We start from the raw sequence: 22246 nt of genomic DNA, 5'->3' as shown, positions 1-22246 counted from the left end.
TATACCAGCCTGCAACCAGCCTTCATGTTATTGGATAGAAAAACACACTGCCTTGGAACATTACGTAGTAATCGAAAAGGAACTCCCGCTGAAGCCACGCAAAAGAAACTAAAAAAAGGTGAAATTATTGTCAGAGAAAATGGCGAGATAAAAGAGATGTCTTGATTTTGTCTACATGTCATACTGACGAAACTGTACAAATCCACCATCGTGGAACCATCATCCAAATACCAAAAGCAGTCGTCGATTGTAATACTGATTTATCAGATCAAATATCGAGTTACAGCACAGCTCTTTGAAAGACCATACGATGGTACAAAAAATTGCCATAGAACTACTTTTGAGTGCCACAATTGTGAACTCTCACTTCATTTATAAACAAATCGAAAGAATTAACACTTCTATAAATGATTTTCGATATTCTATCGTTCTGAAGTTCGAAGAACAATGGGTTGTTGCTCCTTGCCTACCTGTAAGCCAGAGAGCTCATACTCTATCGAAATTAGATCCTAAAGCTCGTGAAAACTGAAAATACTATGAGGGTTGTTACAAAAAAATGTCGACGGTATTATAGTAAAAAATAAGGTGAAAAAAGTAATAACTTTTTTTGTTGAATGTGAAGGAAATCCTCGATTCTTTTTGGAATGTTACAACGCCTTCCATAAAAGTCGTTGAAAACCTCGACATGAAATTTTTACTTATCATTCACTTCTTTTTTTATATGTTCCTATTGAATAATTTTCATTGTATGGTTTCGAAATTTCCTTGAAAAAATATGAATAAACTTGATTTACGTTCCATTGCTTTATGTCACCTTCCAAAATGAGGTTGAGTCAATTTTAAGATATTGCATAGTAATATGAGGAGGTCTCTACCACAACGCTAAAAAAAATGCAAACTACTCAAAATTGTTTGCTAAGAATAATCTTCACAAATGACAGGTTATATAATATAAAAAGTCTGTATAAGGAATCCAACCAACTAAATTTCAAAAATTTTGTTGCATATTATTGCCTGATACATACCTACCTACCGCAAAACAAAGCCCATTGTTATTCCGCTCTTAAACATTATGTTACTCCATTCATAGAAAACAAATCTATTGACTTGCCAATTTTCAAGAAAAGTCACAAAGATTTATTTTCTTCATTGGCCCTAAATTATATAATTCACTACCTTTATGTGTGAAAGAATTGAGAAGGAAAAAATTGGCGTGAAGTTATCCACAGATTTCTGGCCATACATGCCGACGTAGAGGAAAATAAAAATCTGTGGTTGGGATACAAAATTATTAGCACCCGTACTAATATCTGTGGCTGGAAATACCTATTCCCTATGGGTTGAACGTGAAATTATTGAGACTATTTGGTGTTTAACATTTTTATAGAGTCTTGAGTAGATGGAGGCGTTGATAATCCTTTTCTCATCAACAATACAGTTTGAGGGAAAAATAAAATTGAAAATATTAGACTTACTTTCCAATACCCCATATAGAAATGATATCCGATGATGTGCGTCCATCAAAATCACACAACTTCCATAGTTTCTTGAGAAGATTAACTTGGTGATAACAGTTATCTTGTTATCTAAACAGATTTCGAAAAAGAAATTGTTGAAACAATCAGACTCATTTTTTGAGATTCCTTGTATTCATGAAAATCACACAACTCTCATAGGATTTTGAATAGATCAACACAGTGAAAACCGTTTTTTTGTTACCCATACGGAATTCGAGAATAAAATTGTTGAAACGATCAAACTAACTTTTTCAACCCCTTGTAGAATTGAAACCAGATGATGTGCGTGCATAAAAATCGCATAAGTCTTATGGAATCTTGGGTAGATTGACGTAGTGATAACAATTTTCTTGTCACCCGAAGAGATTTCGAAAACAAAAATGTTGAAACAATCAGACTCATTTTTTGAGATTCCTTGTAGAATTGGAACCAGAAGATGTGCGTTCATGAAATCTACATAATTGTTTTAAAATCTTGGGTAGATCGATATAGTGAAAACCGTTTTCTTGTCACCCATACAGATTTCCAGGAAAAAATATTGAAACAATCAGACTCACTTTTTAAAACACCTTGTAGAATTGGAACTAGAAGATGTGCGTTCATGAAAATTACACAACTGTTATAGAATCTTAGTTAGATCGACATAGTGTAAACCGTTTTCTTGTCACCCATACAGATTTCCAGGAAAAAATATTGAAACAATCAGACTCACTTTTTGAAACACCTTGTAGAATTTTAACCTGAAGATGTGCGTTCATAAAAATTACACAACTGTTATAGAATCTCGGGTAGATCGATATAGTGAAAACTGTTTTCTTGTCACCCATACAGATTTCGAGAAAAAAATTGTTGCAACAATCAGACCCACTTTTTAAAACACCTTGTAGAATTGGAACTAGAAGATGTGCGTTCATGAAAATTACACAACTGTTATAGAATCTTAGTAAGATCGATATAGTGTAAACCGTTTTCTTGTCACCCATACAGATTTCCAGGAAAAAATATTGAAACAATCAGACTCACTTTTTAAAACACCTTGTAGAATTAGAACCAGGAGATGTGCGTTCATGAAAATCACATAACTGTTATAGAATCTTAGTTAGATCGACATAGTGTAAACCGTTTTCTTGTCACCCATACAGATTTCCAGGAAAAAATATTGAAACAATCAGACTCACTTTTTGAAACACCTTGTAGAATTTTAACCTGAAGATGTGCGTTCATAAAAATTACACAACTGTTATAAAATCTTGGGTAGATCGATATAGTGAAAACTGTTTTCTTGTCACCCATAGAGAATTCCAGGAAAAAATATTGAATCAATCAGACTCACTTTTTAAAACACCTTGTAGAATTGGAACTAGAAGATGTGCGTTCATGAAAATCACACAACTGTTATAGAATCTTAGTAAGATCGATATAGTGAAAACCGTTTCCTTGTCACCCACACAGATTTCCAGAAAAAAATATTGAAACAATCAGACCCACTTTTTAAAACACTTCGTAGAATTGGAACTAGAAGATGTGCGTTCATGAAAATTACACAACTGTTATAGAATCTTAGTAAGATCGATATAGTGTAAACCGTTTTCTTGTCACCCATACAGATTTCCAGGAAAAAATATTGAAACAATCAGACTCACTTTTTAAAACACCTTGTAGAATTAGAACCAGGAGATGTGCGTTCATGAAAATTACATAACTGTTATAGAATCTTGAGTAGATCGATATAGTGTAAACTGTTTTCTTGTCACCCATACAGATTTCGAGAAAAAAATTGTTGCAACAACCAGACTCATTTTTTGAGATTCCTTGTAGAATTGGAACCAGAAGATGTGCGTTCATGAAAATTACATAACTGTTATAGAATCTTGGGTAGATCGATATAGTGAAAACCGTTATCTTGTCACCCATACAGATTTCCAGGAAAAAATATTGAAAAAATCAGACTCACTTTTTAAAACACCTTGTAGAATTTTAACTAGAAGATGTGCGTTCATGAAAATTACATAACTGTTATAAAATCTTGGGTAGATCGATATAGTGAAAACAGTTTCCTTGTCACCTACACAGATTTCCAGGAAAAAATATTGAAACAATCAGACTCACTTTTTAAAACACCTTGTAGAATTGGAACTAGAAGATGTGCGTTCATGAAAATTACACAACTGTTATAGAATCTTAGTTAGATTGATATAGTGTAAACCGTTTTCTTGTCACCCATACAGATTTCCAGGAAAAAATATTGAAAAAATCAGACTCATTTTTTAAAACACCTTGTAGAATTTTAACTAGAAGATGTGCGTTCATGAAAATTACATAACTGTTATAGAATCTTGGGTGGATTGATATAGTGAAAACCGTTTCCTTGTCACCCACACAGATTTTCAGGAAAAAATATTGAAACAATCAGACTCACTTTTTAAAACACCTTGTAGAATTTTAACTAGAAAATGTGCGTTCATGAAAATTACATAACTGTTATAAAATTTTGGGTAGATCGATATAGTGAAAACCGTTTCGTTGTCACCTACACAGATTTCCAGGAAAAAATATTGAAACAATCAGACTCACTTTTTAAAACACCTTGTAGAATTTTAACTAGAAGATGTGCGTTCATGAAAATTACATAACTGTTATAAAATCTTGGGTAGAACGATATAGTGAAAACCGTTTCCTTGTCACTCACACAGATTTCCAGAAAAAAATATTGATACAATCAGACTCACTTTTTAAAACACCTTGTAGAATTTTAACTAGAAGATGTGCGTTCATGAAAATCACATAACTGTTATAAAATCTTGGGTAGAACGATATAGTGAAAACTGTTTCCTTGTCACCCATACAAATTTCCAGGAAAAAATATTGAAACAATCAGACTCACTTTTTAAAACACCTTGTAGAATTGGAACTAGAAGATGTGCGTTCATGAAAATTACACAACTGTTATAGAATCTTAGTTAGATCGACATAGTGTAAACCGTTTTCTTGTCACCCATACAGATTTCCAGGAAAAAATATTGAAACAATCAGACTCACATCTTCTGGTTCCAATTCTACAAGGAATCTCAAAAAATGAGTCTGTTTGTTGCAACACTTTTTTATCGAAATCTGTATGGGTGACAAGAAAACAGTTTTCACTATATCGATCTATCTGAGATTCTATAACAGATGTGTAATTTTCATGAACGCACATCTTCTGGTTCCAATTCTACAAGGTGTTTTAAAAAGTGAGTCTGATTGTTTCAATATTTTTTCCTGGAAATCTGTATGGGTGACAAGAAAACGGTTTACACTATGTCGATCTAACTAAGATTCTATAACAGTTATGTAATTTTCATGAACGCACATCTCCTGGTTCTAATTCTACAAGGTGTTTTAAAAAGTGAGTCTGATTGTTTCAATATTTTTTCCTGGAAATCTGTATGGGTGACAAGAAAACGGTTTACACTATATCGATCTTACTAAGATTCTATAACAGTTGTGTAATTTTCATGAACGCACATCTTCTAGTTCCAATTCTACAAGGTGTTTTAAAAAGTGGGTCTGATTGTTGCAACAATTTTTTTCTCGAAATCTGTATGGGTGACAAGAAAACAGTTTTCACTATATCGATCTACCCAAGATTCTATAACAGTTGTGTAATTTTTATGAACGCACATCTTCTAGTTCCAATTCTACAAGGTGTTTTAAAAAGTGAGTCTGATTGTTTCAATATTTTTTCCTGGAAATCTGTATGGGTGACAAGAAAACGGTTTTCACTATATCGATCTACCCAAGATTTTAAAACAGTTATGTAGATTTCATGAACGCACATCTTCTGGTTCCAATTCTACAAGGAATCTCAAAAAATGAGTCTGATTGTTTCAACATTTTTGTTTTCGAAATCTCTTCGGGTGACAAGAAAATTGTTATCACTACGTCAATCTACCCAAGATTCCATAAGACTCATGCGATTTTTATGCACGCACATCATCTGGTTTCAATTCTACAAGGGGTTGAAAAAGTTAGTTTGATCGTTTCAACAATTTTATTCTCGAATTCCGTATGGGTAACAAAAAAACTGTTTTCACTGTGTTGATCTATTCAAAATCCTATAAGAGTTGTGTGATTTTCATGAATACAAGGAATCTCAAAAAATGAGTCTGATTGTTTCAACAATTTTTTTTTCGAAATCTGTTTAGATAACAAGAAAACTGTTATCACCAAGTTAATCTTCTCAAGAAACTATGGAAGTTGTGTGATTTTGATGGACGCACATCATCGGATATCATTTCTATATGGGGTATTGGAAAGTAAGTCTAATATTTTCAATTTTATTTTTCCCTCAATCTGTATTGTTGATGAGAAAAGGGTTATCAACGCCTCCATCTACTCAAGACTCTATAAAAATGTTAAACACCAAATAGTCTCAATAATTTCACATTCAACCCATAGGGAATAGGTATTTCCAGCCACAGATATTAGTACGGGTGCTAATAATTTTGTATCCCAACCACAGATTTTCATTTTCCTCTACGTCGGCATGTGTGGCCAGAAATCTGTGGATAACTTCACGCCAATAAGGAAAAAAGCTTTCAAAACTGAAATAAAGGAACTCATAGAGTCAGATGAAATTAATTTTGATCTTTATCTACAGCTGATTAACGGAAAAACAGAAATAGACAAATCTATAATTTTAGAAAACCATTGAATACCTAATTCACTTTAAAAAAATGCAAAACACAAGTATTCTATGCTTAGTTTGTATTCTTACTGATCGAAGGAATACAATGATGATTACGTACATGTATTCGCAAATGAATGATATATGTACTAAATGTAATAACTTCTAACGGACATGTATTGTGTGATATTCTATACAGATGAATAAACGAATTTGAATTTAAATTGAATTTGAATCATGAATGAAAATTACCATTAACTTCCTCAGTTCTTGAATCCCCATATCCACATCGTTCATTTACTCTTTATTTCAATTCTCGCATATCTGTATATTCATTTTGCCACGGTTTTTTTTTATCTATGAGTTAGTTTCAAATACTTTTGACAAGTGACTTAGATATAATTATGTCTGTATTCATATAATTTATTGTGAAATCTGCTGAACTCAATTGGGTGTTACCCGTTAATGAACTAAATAAAAATTTAAATGCCGCAATAAACAATAAAAAAGTTTTCTTCATTTCCTGAAGACGCCAGCTTGATTGCTGAAACGCGCGTCCCCAATCTGATGATTGGGGAAAGTGCTTGTTTTGGAAAAATAATTTCGACCAATTTTTTAAACTTTGGGACCACTGCGTAACGGAGAATTGATGAAAGTTCTGGATGCTCTGTTTGCAGTAGGTACCAGATTTTCTTAAACGTACTGTAACAAATTAAAGAATTTACTTTTTAATTTATTTACTGTTTAATTTATTTCTAACAATATTTCACTATCACAACTAATTTATTTACAACACTTAGCTTTTAATTTATTTCCACTATTTGAATTTCTTGTTTTCCGCTTGAATCGCTTTCTGAACTCATACCCCATCTCTGAACGAGGAGCCGACCTATTATATCGGTAACGATCGTTCTAGATTTCTCTAGTGGTCTTTGTTCCCGCCTAGTATTTTCCCGGCGAATCATGTGTTTGCTGGCTGAGATATCGGTCAGGGCCGGCTTCAGATTCGTTACAGTACGTTGAGTATGTGGTATCACATCATCACCGTCATTAGCGCTCAGTTTAAAGTGTTTGGAAAAAACAAAATATAAAAAACAATGTTTGTGAGGTTGTTGATTGATATGACAGAAATTAACATAAATACTTGTCAAAACTTCCCAATTATATTTTTATTGAAGAAGTTATTAGTTATTGCTAACTACAATTGGTGACCCCGAAAAAGAACATTAACACTGTCTACAAAAAGATGGTTAAACTTCTGCAACAACTCAACAAAGATCAAGTTACAAAAATCATCGACATCGACACTATAATGGAGCAGTACCAGATTTGAAAATCAAATTGGAAGCAGAAATCATCCGAAAGACTTTGACTTCACAACTCTGCTGAATCTATTATCCAATGATGAGTGTTAAACTAGTGCCTCAAACCAATGAAGATTGTATTACAGCGAGAGTGGACAGTATTGCATTTTTATTTATCCAACTTATGAAACAGGTAAAAAATATCAATAAGAAACTAGAACATTTCTTTGAAGAAAAGAACAATAAACCTACTTTCAGACATGACACACTTGTTCCCATTTCAGATGAGAATATTAATCAGATTGAACCAAAAAAAAAACAACAATTGCCTATGATCCAGACAAACAAGTTGATAGAGTGAAATCACTTATTCTTCCTCCTTTTTGGAAAAACGAGCCAGAACTATGGTTCAATGCTATCGAAACTCTCTTCACTATCAATGACATTACATCGGAAACAATAAAAATTGGAAAAATCCTCTCAATGTTGGACTGTAATATTGCTAAAGAAAACTCGAATTCATTTAAAATTGGAAATTTAAAAACCCATTTGATTAAAATGTACCAAATATCTGATAAAGAAAAAATGCTGAGGTTATTTGGAGAGTGTGAATTGGGTGATACGGATTTATATAAAGAAATGACCGATTTAGCTTCTGGTCAAATGACAAAAAGTTTCATTAGTCTTGAATGGTTAAAGAAGTTGCCAAATTCCGTTGAACAAATACTAAGAGCTTTTCATACAAAATAAACGGATGATGCATTAATAAGCATGGCCGACAGGATGATGAGAAGTACAAGAAATACGATACTTATGATAGAGAACTCCCTGCGATTTATGAGTCAATGAAACACTTCGAAAGACGTTCGAAAGATGTTCAAAGGACGTTAATTTGTGATATATTCTGATCATAAACCTTTGAGTTTGTATTTAATAAAAAACCAGAAACTACTTCTCCTAGACAAACCCGATACCTGGATTCCATTAGTCAGTTTTCAACAGACATTAGGCATATTTCTGGATCCAAAAATATTGTTGCTGACGCCTTATCAAGAGTTTCGGACATAACTCTACAAAATTTTATGGACCTTAGCAAATTGAAAGAAGAACAGGAACAAGATGATGAACTTTTGAAACTTTTGTCAGGAAAGACATCTCTCCAACTGAAAAAAATACAAATGCCTGGAAGTGACAGTTAGATCTATTGTGATGTTTCTACTCATCATATTAGACCGTATGTTCCAAAAATTTTAAGGAAGGATATATTCAAAAAATTGCACAGTCTGTCTTATACCCTGGTATAAAATCAACAATAAAACTCATTAAAAGTAAATATATTTAGCCTAAAATTGAAAAAGATCTTCGAGAATGCGATTTATGAGTCAATGAAACACTTCGAAAGATGTTCAAAGGACGTTAATTTGTGATATATTCTGATCATAAACCATTGAGTTTGTATTTAATAAAAAGCCAGAAACTACTTCTCCTAGACAAACCCCATACCTGGATTCCATTAGTCAGTTTTTAACAGACATTAGGCATATTTCTGGATCCAAAAATATTGTTGCTGACGCCTTATCAAGAGTTTCTGACATAACTCTACAAAATTTTATGGACCTTAGCAAATTGAAAGAAGAACAGGTACAAGATGATGAACTTTTGAAACTTTTGTCAGGAAAGACATCTCTCCAACTGAAAAAAATACAAATGCCTGGAAGTGACAGTTAGATCTATTGTGATGTTGCTACTCATCATATTAGACCGTATGTTCCAAAAATTTTAAGGAAGGATATATTCAAAAAATTGCACAGTCTGTCTTATACCCTGGTATAAAATCAACAATAAAACTCATTAAAAGTAAATATATTTAGCCTAAAATTGAAAAAGATCTTCGAGAATGGGTTCAAAACTGTAAACCCTGTAAAAAATTCAAAGTGAATTAACATGTGGTTACTCTTGCCGTCAAGTATAATATCCCAAACTCAAGGTTTGAACACATATTGATATCGTCGGACCTTTGCCACCTTCAAATAGTTTCTCTTATTGCCTAACATGCATAGACCGATTTTTCAGATGGGTAGAAGCATTCCCTTTGGAAGACATACGTGCTGAAACAGTGGCTAGGACTCTTTATAATGGATGAATCACTAGATTTGGAGTACCTTCCAGAATAACCACAGATCAGGGAAGACAGTTCGAGAGTTCCGTATCATCTGAATTTTCCAAAATAATGGGTTTCAATCACTTGGGAACTACACTATAGGTACCATCCAAGTTCTAATGTAATGGGATTATTGAAAGGTTCCACAGAACTATGAAAGCTGGTATACGAGTTACACCGAAAAAAGATTTAGGTGGTATCAGTAGCGCTGAGATGGTATATGGAATGGCCCTAAGAATTCCTGGTGAGATGGTTGTTGAAGATGCAAGATTCATCCCTAATTACGAAGTCTTTTTAAACAGCCTCAAGAAGAAAATGAATGAAATGAAAACAACACAAGGTTCTGATCACAGCAACAGGAAAATATTCATATACAAAGAATTACCAACTGCTACACATTTCTTCGTTAGAATAAATGCAGTCAAAAACCTTTGCAACAGCCATATTCTGGACCATACAAAGTTTTAAAGCGAAATGATAAATATTTTACGGTTTTAATCAACATAAGGAAAAAAATGTATCCATAGAGAGACTCAAACCAGGTTTTATAGAGAATCATCAAAATGAACCAGATATCAACAAAATTGGCTGTCAAAATCTTACTACTGAAAATGAAGACGAAATGGAAAAAGTTTCTACAGAGAGGTCTTACACCACCCGCTCTGGAAGGAAACTTGAATTTCTTATTCAAGACAAGCCAAGCGGACACTTCTACACCATTTTCAATAGGTATTGGTGTCTGCTATGGCCTTGCGCTAGAGAACGCTGGTGTCAGGTTTTGGAAGCAATGGCACTTTGAATTTTTCCTTTTTTTTTTAATTTCATATTTCTGATGAAATGTGCAATCAATTGTCCAGAAAATACTTTTGTTGAGCCGCTTCAAAAAAATGGAAACAACTTCAAAAAATTGTCATTTTTGGTGCGAAATTATCATAATCTTTTTCAATTCAATCAAAACCTAGGTAGCTTGAATCGGTTTTTTCGATAACTTTTGGAATGACGATTTTGTACCGCCTTGGAATTAATAAATGTTGTTTTGATTTATTAGCTGATTTATATTAACGTACCTATTTATATTGTTTATATAGCACGAACTCGGGCTATACTAACACGGCCAGTGTCGCCATGTTATTTTCATGCTTAGCAGTAGAGTTTGGGCCAGAAAAAAAGTACACGATGTATTTTATGGTGATTCTTTTTTTTCACAAGCATTTAAAATTAATATAGAAAGGAAACCGAGTCATCAGTAGATCTCACTGTCGAACAGTGCGATGTCTTCTTCCTCTGTAGTGGATTGATTCGCGATGTTTTGCAGTCGGATTTCAGTACGGATTCGTTGTGAAAGATTCGATCTTATTGCTCGCCATAATAAATATTGATGACTTGCCTTCTATCATGATACAACAATTATTCATGAGGGTACAATCACAAATCTCATAATCGACTTTGTGGGTACCTTGACAACTGCCATGACCTAACAAATCGAACGTCAATTTTTTTTGATCTTTTACTTCTGTTCTCATAATTTTTCAAATGTTTCAATAGTTTTCTTGAAATCGCACGTTAAAGTTAGGATCTCGTTAATCCTCATCTCGCACAAGTTTCGACTTTGGCGTAGAATGAATCCAAAACAAATACTTTCCCAACCCAATTTTCCCAGGATATAAAGAAAACTGTTTTCTTCATCTCCTAAAGGTTGGTAAATGCGCGTCCAGAAGGGTATTGCATTTCTGGTGATTGGGAAAAGTACTTGTTTTAGACTATCACTTGAATGAATTATTAAAAACTGAATTCTCTTACGAATTCAGTCATAGCCATTTTCAGTCAAATTTCATTTTTTTCGCTGAAATGATAGAAAAATCGGAAATGAGACCCATGAAAATTTTTCAACAAGTGTCGAATTTGTGGAAAACTATCATTCTCTAACAAAAGATCTCACTATGGAGCTGAACCAAATCAATAGATTATGGTTGAAATATAATTGAACTGAAAAAATGTTTGAACAATACTCAGAAAAATAGATATATCATACTTTTTTCATGACTTTCAACAGGAATAGTTTAAAATATGATTCATTTGTGGACAGAGGCGGCGTAAGGGCCGTGTGGGCCACCGCCCACGGCCTAGCAATGCAAAGGGCCTCGCGCCGCAAAGCCGATAATGAATTTTGAAAAATCCAAAAGTACATTCGAATATTTTCAACCCAAAGATATTCCACTCTTCGGCGCACGAAAGAATATGTAAATATATTTTTTCGATTATGAAGACAATGATCAACCTATACTGTCTGCCAAAAGCCGGTAGGAAACATTTTTCTTAATACCATGATTGATTCTGTGATGAGCAATATGTATTATTCGAGATTTATGTCTTTAAATCAACAATGAAAATTTTCTTTTTCTCTGTGACTTAAGACTTCCAACCTCACAAGTTAAATGAAGAACTACAAAATATGATCCCAAATTTACCAAACTTCATTAAAGACGTGAAATACTGGTATCTGCTCCAATATATTATAGAGAACAATTTGAAAGAAATTTACCAAATGTTCACATTCTCATTCAAATTTTTTTAACGATACCTGTAAGTATATATACCTACTGCTTCCGCTAAAAAAAACTGCTCAAAATTAAAACTAATAAAACATTATTGGGGAAATACAATTGGTCAAAAAAGACTTTCAGCTTTGGCAGTTTAATCCATTAAAGTAGATGTAGCATCACAGATAAATTAAAAACCAATAAATAGGTAGGTAGTTCAGTAAAACCAAAAGAAAAACATTTTTGTTTCTTCATTTTTTTTTTTCATTTTTATCCCCCGACGCATTTCCACATTTTGTTGAAATAATGTGGGAATGAAATCATTTCCACATTTTTTGTAAAAATAAAGAGAAGTTGAAGGCCAAAACCGTGTTTTTTTCCAAAAACTAATCTCTCCTGTGGAATATTTCCTATTCAGTTTAGATAAATTTTTCATGGAAGATGAAGATTGGTCAGGATGGCCAGTTTCTGTGTCCAAGTAAATATCGATGAAGTTCATCGACATTATTTCATCAAACCGTTGAATTGGGTTGAAACGAATGTCTGAGGCACTGAATATTTCATATCAACTCATCCATCATACAGGTCGCGTCGATTTGGACATGAGGAAACTTTGTGAAAATTGGATCCACAAATGTTTGAAATATGTTGACCAGAACCGTGCAAGGATATAATCATCGTCTTGGATCTGTGCTTAGTTTGAAAAAGATGCAAACTGAGGATGAAACTTGGTTAGGTACATGTTTACGGCTCAGAAACAAAACAGCAATTGATGGAATTCAGACAATCTGGTTCTCCAAGGCCTAGGAAAAATCATATTCAAAAAGTTCTTCGTTCATTTGTTTGGGATATCCAAGGAGTAATCATGACTGTTTTTTCTGGTGAAACATTAACTGGAAATTACTATTTGACATAATTTTTCACTATATAAGGAAAAAATATGCATAAAAGAAGCGGAAAATTGTCCAAAGGTTTTCTATGTTGCAGAACAACGCCCTTGCACAAAGACAGCATATTGCTATGTAAACAGTTCTTGATTTACCTACCTACTCATAAACGGTCTTAACATTCTGAAATTTCTTTCCATCGCACGCCGTTACCAAAGTTGTATTTCAATCAGAAGTAAGCCTTGAGAATGTTTTTCTTCTAAATTTGTTCTCAAACGTCAGTCACTCAGTGAACTGACATTTCGTAGGTATTGGAATTCATATTTTTCTACAAAAAACTGAGAAGTGAAAGTAAAAGGAAGTATTTCCCCATAATTTGTACTTATTCAATAACTTTTCAAAAGTTCGCCATTTATTAATGAAATGAAAGTTACTAGAAACTTGAATAGCTTTATGTTACACCAATTTGTAGGCTTCTAATAGTTGTTGTTAGAACGCTGGACTTCAGTGCCAGAGTGGCAATCCACATTAACGGTGTCTTCTTCAATTTTTTTAACCACTCAATATTCGAACAATTAGAAATTGTATGATACAACAAAAATAGAAAATATTTTGAAAATGTTTTCACGTTGGTTCTTATTATAGAATTTATTGGTATTCCTCTCATTCGGAATATCCCCCACAAACAGTGGCGGTGCTAGATCTAAATTTAATGTGGGCACTATACATTTCGCGAAGCCCTCTGATGGTGCAAGAAGAAGGGTTTATAAAATAAAGAAAACATTTTAAGTTGGACAAATTTTTATTTATCAAGAAACACCAACATTTTTTACTTATGTACTTTTTGGAACATTAAATGTCTAGTTGGACTTATTAAAACCCCAGTCAAAGTAAGACACTTTTTGCTATCAGAAGAATTAAAAAAATAGTAAATCAAAGTGCGGCACTTGCAACATACCATTCACTTTCAATTCAGTCCTTAGGTATCTATTGGAATAATGCGTCAAAGGTACATCTTAATAGAATATTTGTCATTCAAAAATCTGCAGTAAGAGGCATAATCTCTCTGCCAATTATGATGAAAAGTATTGACCAATATTTGTAAAACTTAAAATAATGACCCTATTATTCAGTTATTGTCTATGAAAATCTGCTTGTTCAACAAAACTGGATGAATAAAGTTGCTAACAAGTATATACACCAACATAATACAAGAAATAAATCAAACTTTGTTCCTACAGCTGATAGGTTGAATAGAACAGATAAAATATGCATTTAAGCTATACAATGCCTTATCGTAACTTGCCATTTAGAAGATTCAAAAACTTATTGAAGAAAATATTAACCAAACATTCTTTATATGAAATTGATCAATTTTTCGAAGTTATCCAAAAAGAAAGAGACACTTTTGTGGTCACCTCCCGAACTTTTACTCAACTTTGAATATATATAATACGTTATTTATGTGATTTATCATTTGTAAAAGCTCATGGCTTTACATTTTAGTCAATTTTTATAAGATTGGAATTTTATCTTGTTAACTTATATTTTTTTGTAAATCTAATTTATCTACAAGCATTTTTTTAAAACTATATTGACGAATCTTATCCTCTCAAACCTATTTTAGAAATTGTATTGACGTTTAAAAACTGTGTGTTTCTTGAGACATATAATTATTATTGTTAACTATACTTGAATGCATATCTAAGAACCATCCCAACAAAATTAATTATTAAATAAAAAAACCGCATCAGAATCGATCTATAAGGGCTACAGTGCCATAGACAAACTTTGAAAATGTCCTTATAGGACCAAACTGCGGTAACGTTAGTTACGAATAAAAGAGATATAAAAAACATGAGATTGTTTGATGATGGCGAAGTAAAAACAAAAAACTTTTTTTCCAGTATATTCACTTGTTACAAAGGCCTCAATCGGAAACGAGTATAATTATTTCAACAAAACGTCAAGTGTGAAGAATGATCACTACTGTTAATGATATCTGAGCGTCCTCTTGAAGTAATAAACTTTCGACTGAATGGTCAGAAATTCTTGATTCATTATACCTAATTGGGGTACACCAGTTTGGACTTGGTAGTAGGGAAAAAAGTCTGACTGAAAAATCTCTACTCATACTATGACCATATATTGAAATAATATTCCCTATAATTTATAAAATGAACATATTTAACAGATATGTGGATGCTTTTTACGAATAAAATACAATCAACAAGGAAATTTTATTAGTCATAACACAAACATCTCTTCATTCGTTTGAAACAGCGTACATCAAAAACCAGGTATTTACTAGTTCAAAACCAACTAGAGAAGTAGCCTTTTTTAGTAGGAGATTTCGGCGACTTAGGAGTCTCTGGTGGTGAATTTTCCAATGAGAAAGATGCCGCTGCATCAGAATCTTCGGAAATTTGCGACGATAAGCTCGGTGTTTGAGTTACTTCCGCTTTGAACAAACAGTTTGTTTGTTGTTGTAAATTAGTTTCGAATTCTCTAACGTCCTCCATTGTCATCTCTACCCATTCGTCAAGCCAAGCAAATGCTTGTCTATGGCCAAGGAGTAAAACTTCTCTTATACACTGAAATTATAAAAAACACTGTGTATTAATATGCAATTCATTCATTTATTCATTCATCAACAAACTCAATAGCTAATATTATTGTCTTATTGAAAACATACTATGAATACATAGTACAATACTAATAATAATAATACGCGATGAATTGGCCCAGTGGTAGTGTAACCGACTCAAGACCGGAAGGTCATGAGTTCAAACTCAACCTCAACCAGATATTTTTCTCGAGAGAATATATCTAGTTGAAGCTGGGATGATACTGCAACGTTACATGGCTGACGGATTGCGAATAGCCATGATGCTCCCTAGGTGGCTCGGAGAGTTATTAATATTGCTACCCAGGACACGAGGCTAATGACCAATGTAGTCGATGCCGATGACACCAAAAAAAATTAAAAAAAATAATAGTAAATTGCCTTTCTTTAATGTAGCAGACCTTCCACTCCACTATCATATAAAAAATAACAATTTCTCAGGTGTCTATATCACAGTTCAAGCAAAATATTTTAGATTCAAATTTTTATAGATTATTTTCAAATTTAACGAACCACCACACCTGACGAGGTAAGTTGATGAGAGTGAGTTTGTTGATTTCCTTACCAGCTATTCAACACTCCTCTATTAAGCGTTTTTAAAACATTGCATTTGATTTGTAGTAGTGTTCGGTTGAATAACGACCTAGCGCACGTCTATACGGATCCATGTTATAGTAGAGTCAAATTTCATTTTCGATGCAAGTTAGCTTGATTAACTTTATTGTTGAAAAGCTGTATTCTCCATTCAAGCTAGTTTATTTCAGTTTCGTTGTTGAGTTTTTAATTAATCTTTTAGTGAATTAGTCAGTTGGACTTGTTCTCTATCTACAAGTAGTTTATTCAAATGTTGATATTGTTGGCGAAACATTACATATTTCTTATTAACATTACAATAATTGGTTGTTTGAAAATTGTTTATAATCGCTCATAATACTTTTCTCAACAGTAAAATACATGCACTTTTTTATTGAATATATTCTTTGTAACGCAACTATTTTCATTTATTATAAACAATCTTCATGAAACAGAGGATATATTTTCTGAAAAGTATATTTATACTAAAAACTATTGAAAAAATGTTCAACTGAAATTTAGTGATTGTAAGTTTCTAACTTTTCAATTTTATTAGTACCCATGTCAAGACATTGGTGATTTACAATTATTTTCTTTCAAATTCCGTTATTATTAGTAGACTTCAATTTGTTTCTGATTGTACAGACATTTTTATCATAAGCCCTTCATAGTGTTAACGCAACACAAAAATTAAAGCACAGCTGTATTTAGTTACTGTCATATTTGTATTGAAAATCTCAAGGAGTTTAATTTATATGATTCAAATTGTTATTATATAAAGCACAAAATGTCTAAGTAGAAAACACTAGAGGAGGCTATTGTATGGCGAAATCAGTTTTGTGATTGTTAGCGGTTTTGTAAACTATTTAGTGAAATTCTCACAATAAAGAGTTACTTATACAATAGTATTGTAGACATTATTGGCGCAATGAGTTGCGAAAGAACTTTAAAAAATATTAAATTTCTTCTTTTGTTACTCAAAGTAACTGATGACATCAGAGTCCAAAAGGTCTCGAGCTTAAATTTACAATTGACAAAATATTTGTCTCTAGTAGTAAATAATAATGATTCGAATCTACTACATTATATTGCTGACAGAACTAGAGACCCGAGTCAAATAGTAATTCCTAGTTGACTCGAAACTGGCAATGTTTCCTATTGAAAAAAAAAAAAACTGGGAAAATGTTAAGCTATCGATATTTTATGCCACATTGTTGATATTTGTTTCAATACCAATATCAATTTTTTTCATCAACAAAATGTGATGTGGAAGGAAAAGAAAATCAACCAACAATTTTCAAATTCAATAGCCGAATAAAACAATGTCAGTTTCTTCAAACCAGTATCTAACCAAGAATAAATACTCTGAAGGGTGCTACATTGACTTCAAGTATTATTAAAAGGTTAACTGGTTTAGTGATCCAATATTTTTCTGAAAAAAGATTGGTTGGGTAACCAGATCAATTTTTTCTTAAAAAAACAATTGTTTTCTTGCCGACGTTTCGAATTTAAGGGCTCGAAAAGTAGTTTTTGCTTATTGATAATATCACTATTTTAAAAACCATCAGACATATTAGATAGATATTTAAAAAAAAATAAAAAACATTGCAAACAACCAAAATTTCCGAAACAATACCAACACAAAAAGACATGAAACAAACGAATGGCTTTATTAAAAGGGTTGAATTTAATGAATTTTAGAAGTTTTCAGTGCTACTCTAGTATATTAAAAATACTCACAGAGTGAATAAACTCTTCGACCCTAGTTTGCATACCAAACACTTCAAATGAGGCATGAACCAGTTTATATGAACACATTATGGGTTGATAATTTTCCCGCCAACCATCTACAAGTGGACCCCGGTGGGTTTTCTTCGATTGGATGAACCTAGGATCCTCCTCTTCCTTATAATGTTTGGGAGAAACTTCGTCATATGCAATATCAATGTGATCCACAACACGTTCTGCTAGTTGTTCAGGCATCAAACCAAGACACTGAAGTAATAATAATTATACTATAGATAGCTGAGTGTGTACGAAAGAGTGCCTACAGAATTGAAAAATAAGAATTTATGTTTGAGACTGATTAGAAGAATTTTCAATATATAGTGTATTGCACCCCAGGCTTCATAAATAATATTCAACTACCGTTCATACTTCACATACATTTTTAAATCAAATGATAGTTTTCTCAAATAATGATAATGGGGGAATTGTTCCCCCTATTCAGTGTTGATACCCATTACTCCTTTAGAAACCTTCATCTGAAATTCAATACACCATATTATGAACGAGACATAATTACCTACATTTTCTGTACATCCATTATTATTTTCATATTTAGTTTCGATGGATATCCTGAACCTTGGTATGAATGAACACTAAAAAAAAAAGTTTTCAATACATCAATAACCATTTTCATACAGACAGTTTCTTATTTTCTTAAAAAGCTTTAAAGATTGATGTAGTCACTATCAACTAAATAAACTTGGAGATCACTTGTCAATAAATATAAAATTATGTAGACATGTAATTGTACTCACAGTATATTCAGTAGTCGTATATGGGTAAAAGTTCCAAGCTTTTTCAGTCACATAAAAAATCTTTGGTATAATAGATTGCACCCAATATGGAAGACGACTGAAATGAATTTAGAAAAATTAAAAATCACAAACATGTTATTGATATTTTTTCACTGAATGTAGTCACATTTTAATAATATGTATAGTTATGAAGGCTACTTGATAAAACTCATAGGAAGGATATGATCAGAAAAATCCAATTTTGTCTGATAAGAAATGTAGTTCAATTAAAAGTGGTAATAATCTTTACACAGTTATTGTATTCCTATAATGTCCCTAAACTAGTGTAAAAAGTAAGATATTTATATCAACTTCGATCCTCTTGAAAAATGGTCGAAACTATTTCTATTATCCTTTGATTAGGACCCTGAAGAATGTCTGATATATTTTCCCTCCTCTTTTCAAATCAATGAGAACTGTTGAAATATTCAATATTTGATATATTTATCGATAACGGAAAAGTAATAGTTACGATATACTTCAACTAAATGAACAAAAGATAACATAACATCACTGAAAATACAGCCCTGCATCATGAATTTTCGAATGAAACAACGTGGAATAAACAACTTTTACCACTGGAATCAATGAAGTCGCCCCGGAGCGCCAATTAATTTTTATTGTTGTTTTTATTTTATTTTTATCGTTGTTTTAATAAAATATCACACAACTTTTACCATATTTGGCGTCATAGATTTGAAACGGAATGCATTTGAAAGACATTCCAACAATTATGTGAATAGAGGACTAATTTTAGGGCTAATTGATCAATTTCGTTAAATATGTCAATTCCATCCATCCATCAATAAAATTCACCAGTGAAAGGGGGGTAAATAATTTAATAAATTACCTTGACTCAACCATTACGAAAAATTACAATAAACATGAATTTGCAATTTTCCCCAAACCACCTTACAGACATTATCATACATAATTCTTCCACACACCCTTACCAGGATAAAGTTGTTGCATTTAATAGTATGCTTCACAGACTATTGAATATTCCACTGACTGAGAGTAATTTCCAGAGAGAGCTGAGTTTGATCAAACAAACCGCGGTCAACAATGGTTATAAGGTAGATATTATAGACTCCATTCTTTCCAAAAAACTACAAAAGCAAGCCATTGGCCAGGTCTACCCAAATTCAAGATGCGATAACGTCAGTTATAGGACATTATATTTGGGTAAACCCACTAATAATATTGCCCGTTTTTTTTAAGAAAGATTGTGTAAACGTAGCTTACAGAACGAATAATAGTCTAAGTAAATTTATTAAAAACAATAAAGTCAAAACTTCAGTGTCGGATAGAGTATATAAGCTGACTTGAGGCTCTGGCCCAAAACTGTATATTGGCCAAACAGGAAGAACATAGTCCCAAAGAATTAAAGAGCATAGAAGTAGTTTTGAAAATAGAAAGACAAACTCCACATTTGGAAACCACTTTTCAACAGAAGTACATGAATTCAATCATGAATACTACGTGTTACATTTAGAGGAGAAAAGTTTGAAACTCAATCTTCTGGAATGTTTAGAAATCAATAGATTCAAGAATTCATGTAATCTACTGAATGATCCATTAGAATTGAATACCTCCCCGTTACCAAATATTTTTCAAATGAGGAAACTGGGACATAAGCTCAGGTAATTTAAATCATTACAAACTCAAGTACTTGAAATGTAGTTATTTCAAATTGTTGAATTAGGTATATTAGGCATTGATTATGTAGAATATAGTTAGTAAAGGCACACCCAAACAAGCCATTGTATGGCAAACATACTAAAATAATTTGTATTTTTAATCATATTTTCAGAAGATGGGTTTTAAATAAACCTTGATAGATGTATTCGTTTTTCTGTGAACTGTCCACTTCCATGTTTTTCATCTGAACATTCCCTGTTTTCAACTACTTCAACTCCTTCACCACCACCAGATTGTTCTAGACTGTGTCGCGCTATCATATACAGTTGCCCTATTTGATACTAGAAATAAGAAAAAAATTGGAAATTCTACTTGTTTTCTTTATTGATTGGGGTACCTCTTCCACAGTCATAGGCATACATATTCGATACTCTTTAGTTAGTACCATTTCTAAAATTGTTATCTCATAAATACGAATTATGTCGATTACAAGTCTTTTTTTTAGATAATGCAAAATACAAGAGTGTTTCTGGAATGCAAAATTTGACAAACTTAAATACAATACTACAGCGTTGACATCTGACACAGTATCATCGTATCATCGATCTGGAATCAAATGACAGCGTCCACGACAATAAAGCGAAAAACGATATACTTAATATATCTTGAAAGAGCTTTTTGAATCAATTAGAAGGTATTTTGCATAAGAAAAGATGGAAAATATAGTCAACTCATTTTAAAAGGCAATAGTTTCTCTGTAGATTGTGATTTTATTATATACCAATTCTGAAATTGACAACCCGTCAGATCATGCGGCATAATCATTCAAATAAGGAAAAAACACTTTTATTCCGTCTAGTGACTGGATTTGGCGAAAATACGTCTACTACATTAAGAAATAAAACAACTACAACCACTGGCAACTGTTATTTTATTATATGCAAGCAATGACATATGGTTACGTCTACCAGCTTTCAGCGGTTATTGCCGCCTTGGCTTAATGTGGTAGACGCTTATTATTTAAATCCAATCGGTTTGAAAAGTGACTTTATGCTGCATTCAGAGAAGCCATTTTCCCATTTCTATCCTTGCAAGACGCAAAATAATTAATTCAAACATATATTATCTACAGATGAACATCCTGGTAGTCAGATAATTTTTGAACAGAAATGAATTATCCTAATTATAATTCATTGGCAACAACTATGAAAAGCATAGACAAAAAGTAGTCTGATATTTCGTACAGGTAAGTTCCTATATGATCAGTTTAACAGTATGATAAAAATATTTAGAATTAGTTGACACTTATTCAAGTAACACCCTATTGTGAGATTCTCGCTAAACAATGAATGAAGCCGCAATACCTGTTGTTTCACATTACAATTTCTTTATCAGTCATGTTCATACACTTTGCACTTTTATTTCCTATCTGATGTACGTAAAGCATAAATTCTGTGTTTGTACCAAAGATGGCAAATATTCCATCTACTCTGATGTGATAATCGTTTAGAGTGGAAGTGTGAAATTGACATTACATAGCTCTTACGTAAAAAGAGGATGTGAACCTAGTTGCAAAACTTGGATCTTTTCAGTTACTCTAGACATTTCAACGTTGTTTACAATCAGAGATAAATGCGGAATTGATATATCGATCCTCTTTCACTTTATTTCTCATGTTGGTTAGTAGGTAATCCCAATGTCTTCATGAAAACATTACAGTGACCAGATTTTTTTCAAAATTATACAATG

At 32.5% G+C, this 22246-nt stretch overlaps 1 protein-coding gene across 1 annotated transcript in view; it reads right to left on the bottom strand.

Annotated features, from left to right (window-relative positions):
- Positions 1 to 15205: 15205 nt before the first annotated feature.
- Positions 15206 to 22246, bottom strand: part of rdgBbeta (cytoplasmic phosphatidylinositol transfer protein 1) — a 512064-nt gene continuing 505023 nt past the window's right edge. The window contains exons 2-7 of the mRNA XM_074183529.1: positions 20895 to 21013; positions 20690 to 20838; positions 18818 to 18914; positions 18584 to 18655; positions 18015 to 18269; positions 15206 to 15669 (exon numbers count right to left, since the gene is read on the bottom strand). Coding sequence (XP_074039630.1) covers positions 15388 to 15669; positions 18015 to 18269; positions 18584 to 18655; positions 18818 to 18914; positions 20690 to 20838; positions 20895 to 20945 — 906 coding nt within the window. The 5' untranslated portion in view covers positions 20946 to 21013 and the 3' untranslated portion in view covers positions 15206 to 15387. The remainder of the gene's footprint in view (positions 15670 to 18014; positions 18270 to 18583; positions 18656 to 18817; positions 18915 to 20689; positions 20839 to 20894; positions 21014 to 22246) is intronic.

Source organism: Leptinotarsa decemlineata, unplaced genomic scaffold (assembly GCF_025532065.1).
Source record: "Leptinotarsa decemlineata unplaced genomic scaffold, Ldec_3_MD MMD2_P_RNA_scaffold_2, whole genome shotgun sequence".
Taxonomy (NCBI): Eukaryota; Metazoa; Arthropoda; class Insecta; order Coleoptera; family Chrysomelidae; genus Leptinotarsa; species Leptinotarsa decemlineata.
Note: the sequence above shows the minus strand (reverse complement) of the source record. Positions and strands in the feature narration are given on the sequence as shown.